At 40.4% G+C, this 16572-nt stretch overlaps 1 protein-coding gene across 3 annotated transcripts in view; it reads right to left on the minus strand.

The window, feature by feature from the left end:
• LIX1 (limb and CNS expressed 1) overlaps positions 1-16572 on the minus strand; it is a 49371-nt gene that overhangs the window by 19645 nt on the left and 13154 nt on the right. For all 3 annotated transcript variants that reach the window (XM_034774381.1, XM_034774380.1, XM_034774379.1), the window contains exon 2: positions 12637-12800. In XM_034774381.1, the coding sequence (XP_034630272.1) occupies positions 12637-12800 (164 nt within the window). The remainder of the gene's footprint in view (positions 1-12636; positions 12801-16572) is intronic.

The raw sequence follows: 16572 nt of genomic DNA on the forward strand, positions 1-16572 counted from the left end.
ATATGCATCCGAAGAAGTGGGCTGTAGTCCACGAAAGCTTATGCTCTAATAAATTTGTTAGTCTCTAAGGTGCCACAAGTACTCCTGTTCTTTTTGTGGATACAGACTAACATGGCTGCTACTCTGAAACCTGTCATTATGCAAGGCACTGCATTTAGCCGTATGGAGTGGTTTTATGCATCCGAAGAAGTGGGCTGTAGTCCACGAAAGCTTATGCTCTAATAAATTTGTTAGTCTCTAAGGTGCCACAAGTACTCCTGTTCTCAAAACATAAAGGGCTTCATAGATCAGAATCAATACCTTTCATCACACCTGGAAGCAAATGATGAGAAAAGTACAGTTTTTGGAGCATACATGTAATATGTTCCCCACCCAAAGCACTGCTAAGTAAGGAAGCATGTGCTTTCTGCTCCAGTTAAGCTTCTAAGCGGTTTTCAAGTGTTGTCCCAAAATTGAGTACATTATAATCAAAATCTGGATAAAACAGGGGCAACTGTGCCAAGGTTTGCATCTCATAGGTATAGGCCTGAGACCTGATCAACCCTTACAGCCCCCCCACCCCCATATTAAACCAGCCTTGGGCAAAACTCAGGGAGTTCACCAATAAAATTGAGAGGAAAAAAAAAAAAGTTCAAATGTGGCAATTTTGTTGCCAAGCACAGATGAGAAAAGGAGTCTTTTTTGGGATGCTGTCTGGATATTCTCAAACAGATAAGGATCTAGCAAGATCCCCTCCCCCTAGCTGAAAAACCTGAGTAACAAAAGGTGGGCAAATAAGTAAGTGCACAGATATTTCCTGTAGCTATTGCTTCACATCCCTTCAGCCAGCTAGCTCTCCCCCAAAGACTCAAATCTTAAAATGTCTTGGGGAAAAGTAATTCCAGGTCTGATGAAATAGAGATGGTGAGTTGAGCGTCATCCATCTTCTAACGATGCCACATTACTAATACCACTATGTTAGCGCCTCACATACATATGAAAAAGAATAGAATCCTATATCTGGGCAGAGGAGCAATTGTCCAGTACTGTCCTCACATAGAGAAGAATGGAGACATTGAAAAGCAACTCTACTGTGTAGGCTGTTACTGGGATAAATTGAGGACTTCAGTTTTATGGGCTGAACTCAATATCTTTCACTAGTACTGCAATCACTTCCATGGAGAGAGAAGCTCCTTTAGCAGTTCCCCTGAAACATTCAAACTGTAGTTCCTTTAAATAGTTTAGGTAACAGTTTTTAATCTGCAGAACTTTTTCAGATGAATTTCACTGACCCTGAAAATATAATACATACTACAGATCAGTGCTATTTTTACAACCACCTGGTTATTTTAACAAAGACACAAGAAACAAACACAATAGCTGGAAAATTCTACAGACTTGTTCTTAAATGTGTAAAGTGAGAGTATCTTTCCTTCCCTACACCGAATAGGGTTTGAGAACTTGGTTTATTGTTAAAGCTGATTTTTTTTAACCTCTGATATGAAAATACTCAACCAAAACTGACCAAAGTCCTTGAGCAAGAAACTTTTCACAAAGGTCTACAAGAAAACTGAAGCTTTCATTATTATGCATTCAGCAGCCTATTTGAAAGAGAATCCTAGAAAAGCTTGTAAACTGTGGGGGTGAGGGATTCTTATGGAGCTTTCTTAGGCCTTGGCTACACTTACCAGCTAGTTCGACGGCTGGAAATCGAAGTTCTGGGTTCGACTTATCGCGTCTAGTCTGGACGCGATAAGTCGAACCCGGAAGTGCTTGCCGTCGACTGCGGTACTCCAGCTCGGCGAGAGGAGTACCGCGGAGTCGACGGGGGAGCCTGCCTGCCGCGTGTGGACCAAGGTAAGTTCGAACTAAGGTACTTCGACTTCAGCTACGTTATTCACGTAGCTGAAGTTGCGTACCTTAGTTCGAATGGGGGGGGGTAGTGTAGACCAAGCCTTGAATTCCTATTCAGTCCTTGTTCTTCTACACTTTAGCCTCTTGCACTCTACCATTCTATTTTGAGGCAAAGTTCCTTCTATTCACTCTGCTCAACAACAAAAAAAAAACAAAAAAACAAAAAAAAACAAGCCAACATTTACGGGGGCAGGAGGGGGGGAAGAGGGGAGAAGAGTAGATATCCTGCCTTTTGTTAAAATAATTAGCATCTGATTCATTGGGCTGGTATTTAAAAATTGCCAATTAGACTTTAGAATATAACTGACTTCTCTCTATCTTCATGTTTCTGTTCAGGGAGTTCCACTACCTAACATCCCCTGTAAAATTAACATTACATTGTTTGATTAAAAGGCTCTCACTGTTCTTTGTGATTTTAATGTCTCCAGATAGAAATACCTGACATTAAAATAACCTCATTCGAAATGGACAGTATTTTAAAACACTCAATAAAAACTAAAGCCTCTTCAAACTTTGCAAGGAAGGAGTATAGAATATTTAAAATAGGTATTATTTCATAACTAAAAAAACCCTATAATGATATTCAGGCAAGCCATTTGCCATATGCCATGTAGACAGTAAAGATGTCCTTTACTTATTTCTCTCTTAGGAATAACTTAGTTTTATAAACCCAATTTATTGTGAGAAAGGAAGATCTTAATTCACTGAACATTGAGACTCATCACCTGATGTACATAAACATATGGTTTTCATCTACAACTTCATTGTAGCCTTAGGTAACTTCCCAAAACCACATACTCGACTATTAGAAGGCATGCAATTTTCCCGTAAGCCTCTGCCTTTTTCCATCCTCAAATATTTTTGCCTGTCTTTATTTTAATCCCCAGATTTTATAGTAAAACTGGGCTGGGGATTAAAGTAAAGATCATTAATATGAATTGCCTCATGGGGCTTGGACTCCATCTTTTAGGCTCATCCCACCATTGGAGGGGTGACTCTCTTCATCCCACCTCACACCAAAACCAAAAATCTGATTATCAGCCACTTTCACTCACTGCAGAGAATTTCAGTGATGTGCTGCCAACAGTCTAACAAGCGGATCCCTCAAAAATGTTCCAACTGTCTGCAATACATGTGACTTTTCCAAAGTAAAAGGCTCTTCCCTCCAAAAATATAAAATTCTGTCAAACCCAATACTTTCTCCCAACTCCACCCTCATGTCTAGCAAACCAATACTCTTCCACCCCTCCACAACAGAACATTTCTATCTTTCTCAATTCTATCTATACCTCCTTACACTAAACCTCTCAATCCACCATGCTTCCAACTACCCAGGACCTTACAGAGGCTACTCTAGTGACTTCCCTACCTGGCAGAGTACAACTGTAGTTGTATTGTATTACAACTGTAGTTGAGGCAGGAAGATTGTCCTGCAGCCTCTGGCTCTGCGATGATTGATTGGGTAGAGAGTGAATCACCTCTAGTGGTGGGTGTAGGTTGCAGGAATGGCTCTTGGGGTGGGCAGGTCACCTCTGACTGATGGAAATATCTGTGTTGTGAGGACATCAGCTTGCCCCCAGGCTGTTGAGGAGGCTTGTCGGTAAAACTGGGCAAATAACTGATTTTTTTGGTTCACGAGCAATTTTGAGAACTTTTATTTTATTTCATGTCTAACTGAATCAAAAACTAGTGACAAATTTAGGCAAATTAAAAAAGAAACAGTTTGGGATCAAACAACTTGTTTTGTTCAAGCACAAATGGATTTTTTAAATTCACAAAACAGGAAGGAGGGGGGCATGGAGTAAGTGTTGGCAGCTTCCCTGTAGCCTTTAACCCAGTGGTTATGGCCCTCACCTGGAACAGGGGAGACCCAGGTTCAATTTCCCCCTCTGCCTACTATGGAAAAGGATTTGAACATAGGTATTCCCACCTCTCAGGAGAGTACCCAAACCACTAGGCTATGGGATATTCTCTCTCAATCACTCTGATTGAAGCTGTTCCACTTGAGATAAATAATTAGTCATTGGAACAGGGACTTGAACTTGGGTCTCCCATTTCCCCTGTGATAGCACAAATCACCAGGGTAGAGCCATTCTCTCTCTCCCTCAATAGCCCAATGACTATTCATTGTTATTCATAGTGGCACGTCATAGAAACAGAATAGTGAATCGTGATCATGAATGACTATGAAGTGCCACTTGTGAATGACAGTGAATGTCTTCCCTTGTGGGTTTGGAAGGCCTGGTAGGGGTAAGAAGTTTGCATTCTGTGGTGTTTGGGGAAGAGGAAATTAGGCTCCGAGTTCTTTAAACTCTGTTGTATGACTTGTCTGGCAGCTACTAGCAGAGTTGGAATAAGGCATAGGTAGGAGGATAGTCTGGTATCTAGGGACTCAGCTCTTGGAAGGGAGGCTAGCAGAACCTCAGCTATTTTTTTTTTTAAATTAAGGTAAGTTTCTGGCCCGCTTGGTTGTGAAGAGAAGCTGGAAAACGTGACCTGAACATAACCAATGCAGGGGTACTAGTCAGACAGCTTGAAACAATAGCTTTGAGAAGCTGACTGTGTTCAGCGCATCTCAATGGGGGTGTTGACTACAAAATCCAAAGGAGGATGGTGGGCCTAGTCCACGCCTATCCAAGCAGATACACCCTGGCTGCAGACATAAGTACTAGGGCCGCATCCTGCTTACCCATTCCTGTTCCTCCAGAAAAAGAGGGGACTGCTGCCTCTCCTGGAGGGAAAAAGTGGGACTCAGGCTGCTAAACTGGCCTTTTTGGGAGGGAATGGATAAACCCCTGCCAGTGTCACTAAATGAAGGAGGAAGACAATAGCATGAGTACAAGGTCATAGGGGTGAAGTCATGGAAATCCCAAGTCATGATATGCCTTGGACCCTGGGTTGCCTTAAGCCAGACTCAGACACTGGCAATGACTGAGGTAGACTCCTGCCCAGTGAAGCAGCAGTTTTCTCCTACCTGATCTCCTTGTTGTGCACCTGGAGAGGCTGGAAAGTGAGATGGAGGGAGCAGAACTAGGGCATGCCTTTCCCCTCCTCCCCCATGAACCTAGTGGTGCTTACAGGGAATTCAGGAAGAGAGTTTCTCTTGTAGCAGCTGCCAGCCCAGCCCAAGAAAAACCTGAAAATTTTAGCAAGCAAAGCCTACCTTAGCTTTTCTGGGCAGATTTATAAAATAACCTATTGTCTCCCCACCAGCCTCCCCCATTATTTTAACAGACTCATGTCACCCATTATCTCCCCATTATGCACAGAGCTAGCTTTGGTGATATGATTCTTTGGGAAACCTCCAAATTTGACCAACTCATTTTACATAAAAAGCATATGGAGGTGGAAACCAGGATCTTTAGTTTTTGCTGCCTTCCTTCCTACTGCCTGGTGCCGAAGGGTGCTGGAACTAGGAGTGCTGCCACACACGCCAGGCCTGAAGTAGTAATAACAACCCAAATACATGCTTTCTGCCTTCAGCACCGCCACTGAAAAACTGTTCCAGCTCCACTGCACAGCTGTTTGCTCCTTTAGCTCTAGCAATATTTTTTTTTATCAATTTAGATGATCAAGATTGTCTTTTCAGGGTAACAGACTGGAAAATAAAGCAAGATGAGATATTCCTTATGAGAGGCCAAAGGTAGGGTTACCATACGTCCGGTTTTTCCCGGACATGTCCGGCTTTTCGGCAATCAAACCCCCGTCCGGGGGGAATTGCCAAAAAGCCAAACATGTCCGGGAAAATGCCGGCTGGGCACTTCCCCTCCCGCGGCTGCTCTGCTCCTCCCCTGACTCTTCGGCTCTGTTTAAGAGCCGAGTGCTATGGGCTTTGGGCAGCCCCCATGCCTCCGGACCCTGCGCCGCCAGAGCCCGGGAGGGGAAGTGGCCGGCCGGGGGCACAGGGTCCAGAGGCATAGGGGCTGCCCGAAGCCGAAGCGCTACCGGCTTCATGGTTTGCCGGGCAGCCTCCAGACCCTGCGCCTCAAGCTGGGCGCTTCCCCTCCCGGGCTCCAGCTGCACTGGGGAAGCGCCGGCCGGGGGCGCTGGGTCTGGGAGTGTGAAGCCGGTAGTGCTCGGGCAGCCCTTTCCGCATGGCTGGGAGTGGGAGGGAGCAGGGTTAGGGTGGGTTGGGTCGGAGTTGGGCGGGGGTGGGGTGGGGAAATGGGCGGGGCCAGGGCCCGTGGAGGGTCCTCTTTTTTTATTTGTTAAATATGGTAACCCTAGCCAAAGGGCAGTTACGTTAACAAGGAGTGTGTGAGATTCTGCTAGCCTGCCCAACATCAATGGTCTCCTCCTCCTCCCCAACCCTCCAGTCACAAGTTTTAGCTATAATGATCTAAAATACAGAATAATAGGATTATTTCCAGTTGGAGAAACAAGACACAGCAAGAGGGGTAGACTTTACTGCTTCCCAGGTTATCCGGTGAATGATAGGACTGCAAAAATAATTGAAACCAGGGATAAAAATGCTGCATAGTGAGTGAGCATGGAAGATAACTAGATTTTTGGCTTAGAAATATTTTTGATGCGAGAGGGGAGGAAAGCAATGCAGATTTCTCTTTTTTGGTGCATTTAATTTTTACAAATTTAAAATAAGCAATTTTAATTCTACGTTTCAGCTAAAGTTTGTTACCACTGTTATTGTCAAAACACACTTTAATATTCTAGTAATACACATTCTGATAATATACAATACATTGTAATTTTAAATTCTGCTCAAGGAAGCTTTTACACTGCCCCCCCCCAAAAGCTAAAAGTTCATTGATCAAAATCACACAATTAATTCATTACTGTTGCTTGTTAAAATGAAAGCGAAACGTGGATCGCAACTTTTTTCAAAGTGTTTTTAAAGTTAAAATATTCAGCAAAGTTCCTCTGGGTATTAAAAGCAAAAACATCCGCTAAAACCATGAGTGGCTTGATGACTAAGTTCAGCAAAAGCGGAGCCAGAAGCTGATCAGCTGGGCCTTACGTTGGTGCCCTTTTGGTAAATGGAAATTACTTCACCATTTTCAGAATTGGTCATGGTATGTGGTTGTTGGTATAAACAACCCAGAATAAAAATGGTATAAAGAAACTCCTTCAAACATTGCCTTCATATATATTAGACAATGGAACTTAAAATAAATGCAAGAGAAATGCAAGTGTCAAAACTGTATCCCATAGTGTATAATTCTGAATTCTGAGCAAAGACTCAGAACAGATCATTGTTTAAAACTAATGTAGCTTGAGCAGAGACTCTATAATTTATTTGGACTGTGGTGCCTAGCGCTTCTTGAGGGTGCTGTAAAATAATAAAAATCATGAACTTAGTACGTTTAAAGAAGTCTGTAGATTGAAAGCATGGATATCTATTGGGTAAGATACTGGTAGTTCATTATTAAACCTTTCTAGTGGAATTTCAGTGCTTTTCTCTGATGAGCAGTTGGCAATTAGACCCATCTGCTCATTCCTAATACCCTTCCCTAAAGGATGAATGGAACCAATCTACTAAAGTCCTTGTGGGACTACTTAAAGCGAGGAGAGGGATTACCCAGAGTATCCAGCCTAATATTCCTTCTCTCACATTCCATCACTGCAGTTAGCTGGCATCAAAGCAGACATTCATGACTGGCTGTAGAAATATTGCTGGCATATAATGGATGTTACATGCACAGTCATAGCATTAAAATTACATAATCAAATGTTTTGTAATGCACAGGAGAGATATATGATTATGTGAAGAGCAATATAGAAATGAATATTTGTGCATTTGTGGGCCTAGTGTTGACAAAGTATGTTGAAATATTATATAGTGATGATGGCATATAAGATATATCGGAATTTACAAAAGATGTAAGGTAAATTCGCCAGAATACATTTCCTCAATTTTCCTTTCTCTTGTCTTATTTTGAAAAGCCAAGTGGATAAAACTGACCAACTTTGACAGTCAGACTTCATGATAAGTTTTCAAAACATCTTAGATTCAGGAAATTCTAGGTTGTTTTAAGCAACAATGTTAACAACGCTCTGGAGAATTTCATAACATGATGATTTAAACATAAGGAAAACTAGACCCAAAATGATCATAAGAAGTACTCAAAACCAAAACAGAAATCCCAAAAGAGGAATCTTGATCTTTAATTTTTTTTAAAAAAAGAACGCGACAGCAACATTTAAATACACTTTTCCCCTACTGAAATATTTTGGATTGAAATTAAGTTATATATCTTTTCATATTGTATTAGAGGTTTATTTTTGATTCTGAAGTACACAGCACAAAAATATGCAGTACTTGAGATGATGGAAAACACTGTGTGCTCTCCTAAACATCTTTTAGTACACTTCAGTGACCTGTTGGAGGTTTCAGATGCTCTAGCCCAGGGTCTGCAACCTTTCAGAAGTGGTGTGCTGAGTCTTCATTTATTCACTCTGATTTAAGGTTTCGCGTGCTAGTAATACATTTTAACATTTTTAGAAGGTCTTTTTCTATGAGTCTATAATATACAACTAAACTATTGTTTTATGTAAAATAAATAACTTTTTAAAAAAATGTTTAAGAAGCTTCATTTAAAAATTCATAGCCCCCTCTCCCCCCCACCAGTGGCCAGGACCCAGGCACTGAAAATCAGCTTGCGTGCCGCCTTTGGCATGCGTGCCATAGGTTGCCTACCCCTGCTCTAGCCAGACAAATGACAACATGGTCATTCTCCCAAACCCCTTATGAGGGAAAAACACCTACAGAAATAGAGCAAGATAAAGAATTTGGAGCTCTGTGTACTGTCACTAAAGAATGAGGGACTTATCCTAAACTGGAGCAAATCAGCATAATTCCGTAGTCTATAAGACCAGATCCTTGACTTCAATGGAGCTATGTGATTTATACTAGATGAGGACCTGGCCTCAAAAGTTTAAAACTAAAAAAATGTTTAGCATTGTGGAACACTTATTGCTGTCCTGTGCAGCTAAATGGAATAACATCTCCTGGTCATAATCAAAGCTGGTGTAAATTGGCATAGTTCTACTGACGTCAATGGAGTTCAATTAACATGTACCAGCTGAGGATGTGGTTCTCCCATGCTTAGCTGAAAGAGGGATGTTGTCCCATCACTTTCAGGGGATCTTCCTTCTCATTGTGTCCTGAAAAATGGATCCAGAAAGCAAATAATGCAACATTTTCTGTCTCTGAATTGGCATTTGGATTCATCATCTAACTAATTCTGAAAGACCTCTTTGCAACTACAAAGCTCACCATCTCTGCTATGAATCTGAATTGTACTCATGTCTGTATGGATACTGATCTTTTAGCCAATACCCTCTTTTTTAATACATTTTAGTTTAGTGAATAAGAATTGGCTGTAAGCATGTATTTGGGTAAGATCTGGAATATTCATTAACTTGGGAGATAATGTGTCCAATTCTTTGGGATTGGTAGAAATTTCTTATATGATAAATAAGATTTTCAGTAATCCTCATCATATTTGACTTGGGTGTTTGGGTGGAGGCCTGAGGAAGGCTTTAAGGGAACCATGTTGTTGGCCTCTGGGTAACCAGTGAGGTATTATAGAAGCTGTTTTGTGCTGGCTTGGTAAATTTAAGTACTGGAATATCCACCAGCTTTGGGGATTGTCTGCCCCATTCTTTGCAGTTAATTGAGTGACCTCAGTTGGCTCCCCTGGAACTCCAGTCACACCTTCATAATCCTAATGCATATCCTACTGTCTGGCCCCGGATTTTCCAAACCACAGCAGCTCTTTTGTTTCTTTGTCAAGTGGACTACTGGAATTTGATTTGACTTGTCCATTGAAGCAACCAGCTTTTTCCTGAATGTAGAATTACCATTCTTTCCTTTGGTGCTACCACCGTAGTTGGATAGCTGTAGCAAGATGGGATGCGCATTAGCCAAGGGTTCTTAAATTTGAGTAGAAAAAAAACTAGGCACCAATGTCATCATGCTAAAATGTAGGAAATTCTATGAAAACAGCTCTTCCTCTGTACCACTCGCACAAACAAATGGATAAATACAAACCAAGATGACAAAGCAAAAGAAGAAAAAGCTTGCTATTACTAGTCAGAGCAAACTTTGAGCCTGATAACAAACTCCTTATTCACTCTAAATCCCTATTGACTTCAGTGAGAGCTCTGCCTGAGGGAGAATTCCAGGGTTTGTTCCTCTGGTATATCTAATTTAACATAATACTCTTTCCTTACACATCATGTGTACATCAAAATGGAGATGTGCTATTAATTAAATACACACGTATACAACAGTGGGTCTGCCAAGTCCCCACAATTCAAAAATGCTGCTAGAAGGTATTGTTTTTCAACAATAATGCCAACAAATTACTCCCTTATCCTTTTTGCCACCACCTTCCAGAGGCAGTGAATACTAGATATTACATGAAGAATGCACAATTAGCGTGTCGCCAAAATATTTGTATAGCTGGGCATGTAGGAAAAAAATTGTAACCTAAAATTTCAGCAGTATACATCCTTGCCCCTCCTCCCCATCTTCCCACAATATAGTTTATGGGATCTACATGCTTTTTTTCACCCAAAAAAGTAAACGGAATCAAAATAACTTTTAAAAGAAGTTGCTGTATTCAGCATACAGCTAGCTACATAATTGCTGTACAATGCTCTTTGGCAAACCAGCTCCTAAATCAGATTCTCCTGTCCACTTGTCATAGTAGTTTGAACATCTGTATCTCTGATGACAGACTAAAAAGTACCCTTTCCTCAGTCTTGACCTGGAGAAGCCCACCTCTGGACAGAAGCTACATAGTATGGTCTCCAGGCCATTCACAGTGTTCAGCTTTTATGCGGGGATTTCCAATGAAGTTGCCACTGCTGATAGTGTTTTTCTATGATGTGGACTCTTCTCCATTGGTAACTGGACTAAAGCCACCAATTCATTTCACAAAAGCCAAACAGCCAACAGCTGGTAAAAAATTTTAAATGTCTGAAAACTGAATAACGTCCCACTAACTTCACCGATGACATAATAATGGTGAAATAATTTCATTTTTGTCCCAGGAATGTGGTTCTTGAGGGAAGGATTTTCAAAATCTTCTCAGGTTATTTTTTCCAAATCATGGGCTTGAGCGTATGAGAGAGACTGTTACCTCTGCTCCCTTGACTTGAGTAGGAGTTGCAGGTGCTCAGTAACTCTCAGGATCACGCCCATGTTGGAAGTCACTGACAGTAAACTGAAGGGATATATAGGATATAATTTAATTAGATACAATGCTCAGCCATAGAACCCTCTCCTTCTCTTCACAAAAAATGACCCAATCAAATTACCTTTTCTGTTGATTATAATGTTTAGATCAGGGGTAGGCAACCTATGGCATGCGTGCTGAAGGTGGCACGCAAGCTGATTTTCAGTGGCACTCACACTGCCCGGGTCCTGGCCACCGGTCCAGGAGGCTTTGCATTTTAATTTAATTTTAAATGAAGCTTCTTAAACATTTTAAAAACCTTATTTACTTTACATACAACAATAGTTTAGTTATATATTATAGACTTCTAGAAAGAGACCTTCTAAAAACATTAAAATGTATTACTGGCACGCGAAACCTTAAATCAAAGTGAATAAATTAAGACTCGGCACACCACTTCTGAAAGGTTGCCGACCCCTGGTTTAGACTGTGTAGCATTTTCTTCTTCAAATGGATTCAGAATAAAAGAGCCACTAATTTAAAAATGCTAAAACAAAGATTTTGTTATTCTGTCCCATCCTGCAATCCTTTAATGTCAAAAAGAATTGAAGAGGTCCAGAACCTCCTAGGTTTGGGCCCTGAATAATTAAAGTTGATTAAATATAAAGAGAACCCTGAGTTAAAATCATATATAAAAATATGTGTGTATTACTAACATTTTAGACTGTTAAAATAAAAAGCTAAAGACTGGATTTACTTTTCATTATTTATGTTGTCTACTAGAAATGAACAGAATTTAGTTTTAAATAATTTCACAAACATTTACTGTTTTTAAAATTGCCTGTTTTCCCCCTCTATTTTCAACTTCCACTACTAGATTTTGCTCATAACTAAATTTCAAATATGTATACTTATGTAGCTAGAAAAAATATTTTTCTTTAATGTATGAGTGCTCATACATTTTTCTAATCAAAATGTACCTTTCTTCCCTCCCCCCATTCTCCCCCCCCCCGTTTAATTTATTTTTAGCTTAAATTCAAGTTGGTTCTATTGTTCAGTTTATGCCTTTCACTCAATGTGAAAAACTGACCTGTTTCTAATTAGTTTCATTTTCTGGATCTCTTGCATTAGCACTGTATTGATGTGTTTGGGTTGCACAGATTGCAGGGGAATCTTATAATAAAAATATCTTTTCACTGACAAAATAATGAAAACATTGCTACTACAAACGGGTTTTCTAAAGATTATGGGAAAAAACCTAACCAAATCAAAAAGGTGGTCTTAAAACTATCTGACAAAGATATTTGACTTTGGATATTCTATTTATAAGAATCCCCTTCATTAAAGACATTCTTACAAGAGCCATGATTAGAACAATAAGTCATGCCATGATCAATTAATTCACAGTACTGCCCGTTATTTTTGTTTAAACAATTTATGTCCCTGAAGATACTGTGGTCTGGCACTTAGGGATTAAGTGTGTATATATTGTGCTCTGAAAATAAGTAACTATTTATTTTCCCTTTAAAAAAAAATAAACAAAAAAAATAAACTTTGAAGAAAGATTTCCCTTTGGCAAAAATTGAAGTCTGCTTCTTACCTGAAAGTTGCCAAAACAGCTTCCTCCAGGTAGGGTGACATAACTGACAAATGGAGGACCAGGAGAGTTCAATGACTCATACACCACTGTGCCTTCACTAGGAAATACAGCTCTCTGTTTCTGTTTGTTCTCCCAGAATTCCTGCAGCATTGCTACGACATTCACTATCAAAGACACAGAAGTGACAAATATTGGGTACAGTATATACAGTTTATCTTCACTTGTAATTTCATTTACCAGATTTAAACAAGAAATATTCTGGTTATATACATGTGAGAGTTGAAGATTCAGTCAAAACCATCATTTGCATTATAACTGTATTTTGCTCCAGCATGATATTAAGAGGCACTGTACCGTTGGAGCAGCTGTCTTTCAGATAAAAGGGGAACTATATAGAAATTCCCATTTATCCGTCACAAGAAGGATCACAGTTGCTGTGTTCCACAGCAGAAGGGGCTGGATTTTAATGGTGCACAAAGTGATGTGTTTCCACACTGCTTTGTGATGTGGTCAGAAGGGAAGATGCTGTATATTAGGGCAGAGAGAGCTGCCAGTTAACATGAACATTAAAATACTAATGTACAAACTAAAAATCGATACAGTGCTCCTGCACTACAAAGCTTTAAGTTTCAGGGATGGGATTTTCAAAGCTTTGTAAGAGTCTTAGCCACTCAGCTCCCATTTAAAGTGAATAAAAATTGGGTGTACCTCCTTTAGGCTCCTTTGAAAAGCCCAGCTACAAGATTATAGCTGATGTTTCTTGGCAATTACCTAATATTGATGGAACTTTTTATACTCTGTCAAAAATATTACCAGTTCCTATTTTAGACCATGCCCCTCTCAAACAACATGCCCGTTTACCATTTTCAAGAACAGGCTTATTGGAGGGTCATTGTAAAAACACAAGATGTTATCTATTTCCTATGATTGCTTGCTTGGATGGCCATAACAGGGAAAGCAATGAGAATACAGAAAATAAGAAAGAAAGTCCTTACATTGGGCCTTCAGAATGGTATGGCTAACCTCTCACCCCCCCCATTTTGAATAACTAATGGAATAAGAAACAGATGGTTATCACAACATGTGATGGTGCTTTGACACAAACTGCATAAGAGTGAAACCCAAACCACAGAAACTGACTTCTACTTTTCTAAATTATAGCTGTATCCCCGCCCCCTTGAGACTGCTAGAATTTATGAACTGCATACTTAGTGATCGATACTACCTGCTGTTGATCTTTGATATTCATCACAGCAATCCAGAATAATAAAGTGACTAGATGAAATTGGTGACCTATCATTTTTATGTTCAACAAGGGCAATTATCCTCTTATTTTCAACTCATTTCAACTTTGAGTGATGATGAGTTTGAGCAAAAAAATCAAATCTTTAGACCAGATAACTGCCAGCAGAACAGACCACAGAACCAAATGCAGCCTAGATCAAGGAAAATGTCTAGGGTCTGCTGTGTTGAGAACTTCTCACTGACCCTGAGTGAAATACATCTTTTACATCGCTGGTTGCTTCACTCTGTCTCTTACATTCATGTTTGTTAACGATTCAGTTTAAAAGCCATTAAGTGAAAGTTGATATCTAGGAATAAACTTCATGCATGTTAAATGTCAAATTTCTAAGCTTTGAGCTTGACGGTTTAATAGAAGGAAAGTGCCACATTTATTGGAGAAATTGTATTGATATTAAATCTTTATTGAAAAGGTCATGTTTAGGTTAAAAGAAACTAGCTTGAAATAGAGCACCAGAATAAAAACAAATGACAACAAGAACAACAAAGGCTTACGACAGCCCTATAAGGCATTTGTTGCCCTAGCGCCTCTTGGGAAAATTGACATTTAACTGTTTGATTTTTTTCTTTAAACAAACAAACAAACCAAAACTTTAGATGTCTACGCCATGGATCCTATACCACCAACATGAATACCACCCACAGATCTTTCTCAGGCCCTGATATACTTGTGACATAAAAAGTTAATTTAAGAAAACGTCAACTGATAACCTAGTTTTCAGACCAAATATTCTTCAGCCTTTCAAATCAGAGCCACAGCTGCCTCCTCATCAGAAAAAAAATGAGTGTTTTAGTAACTTTTAGGCTGGCATTTTCAAAGGAGCATAAGAGAGTCTGGTGCTTAACTCCCACTGAATTTGGACTGGATTTGGGGGCTGAAACACCGTTGAAAAATTAGACTCAATGCTTGTTTATGAAAGAAAAATGGTAGTTATCCAGATAACAAACACTAGCTCTTAAGAACTGTTCAATGTCCACAGTAATGGTTGGCCTTCTAAATCAGTTTTTCCTTTCCTTTTTTGTATCATTTGTCTTTCATATCTTTTGTCAGTTTTATAGCAAGATTGAGAAAATTCATAATATATCATTTTTGTCCTCTTTTGCTGTTACTAGTTCAGCATTTGGACAGCCTGTGAATACTTCTTGGTTGGTTGAACATTTTCACTGGATTTTGTGATACCTTCAGCTGTTTTAAAAATTAATCTACATAAAGTTCCCTAAGAAACCAAGAGATTCTTCTTGGTCAAAGGAAAATAAGGCAGACTCTCTTCTTTTGCTGAAGTCCTGAAACTTAACTTTGGCTGTCACTCTCTAAACTAAGAGAGTTTGTTACAGGGTAAGCTAATAAGACAAATATCTAGAAGAAGGTAGTAGTAGTAGTATTCTGGCAGCACCCATAAACTGTTACACTCTATTCACACACACACACACACACACACACACACACACACAGAAAGACTGAATTTATAATCCCAAAGAGTTTACAATCCAAGAAAATTTAGGGCTTGTGTACACAAAAAATAGTACCAGTTTAAATCAAGTTGTGATTTTATTCCTCATTTAGTTAAAGCAGTGCGACTTTGTGTGAGAGTCTCTTTGGCCTGGTCTACACTACGAGTTTAGGTCGACTTTAGCAGCGTTAAACCGAATTAAGCCTGGACACGTCCACACAACGAAGCCCTTTCTTTCGACTTAAAGGGTCCTTTAAACCGGTTTCTTTACACCACCTCCGACGAGGGGATTAGCGATAAAACCGGCCTTTGCGGGTCGGAATTGGGGTAGTGTGGACGGAAATCGACGTTATTGGCTTCCGGGAGCTATCCCACAGTGCTTCATTGTGACCGCTCTGGACAGCACTCTCAACTCAGATGCACTGACCAGGTAGACAGGAAAAGACCCGCGAATGTTTGAATTTCATTTCCTGTTTGCTCAGCGTGGAGAGCACAGGTGACCACGCAGAGCTCATCAGCACAGGTAACCATGATGGAGTCCCAGGATCGCAAAAGAGCTCCAGCATGGACTGAACGGGAGGTACGGGATCTGCTCGCCATATGGGGAGATGAAGCAGTGATAGCTGAACTCCGTAGCAGTAAAAGAAATGGAAAAGTATTAGAAAAGATCTCCAAGGCCATGAAGGACCGAGGCCATAACAGGGACACACAGCAGTGCCGCGTGAAAATTAAAGAGCTACGGCAAGCTTACCACAAAGCCAGAGAAGCAAACGGAAGGTCCGGGGCAGAGCCGCAAACTTGCCGCTACTACGCGGAGCTGCATGCGATCCTAGGGGGTGCAGCCACCACTACCCCAACCGTGTGCTATGACTCTCTCACTGGAGAAACACACAGGGAAGACGGTTCGGGGAACGAGGAAGATGACGATGGAGGTACTGTAGGTAGCTCACAGCAGCAAGGAAGCGGAGAAACCGGTTTCCCCAAGAGCCAGGATATGTTTGTGACCCTGGACCTGGAACCAGTAACCCCCGAACTCACCCAAGACCCTCAGGGCACACAGGAGACCTCTGGTGAGTGTAACTTTGTAACTATTTGAACATTACAAAAAAAAAAGCAAGCGTGTTTAATGATTAATTTGCCCTGGCAATCGCGGCCAGTACATCTACTGGAAAAGTCTGTTAAC

The sequence above is a fragment of the Trachemys scripta genome, chromosome 6 (genome assembly GCF_013100865.1).
Source record: "Trachemys scripta elegans isolate TJP31775 chromosome 6, CAS_Tse_1.0, whole genome shotgun sequence".
In the NCBI taxonomy this organism is placed as follows: Eukaryota; Metazoa; Chordata; order Testudines; family Emydidae; genus Trachemys; species Trachemys scripta.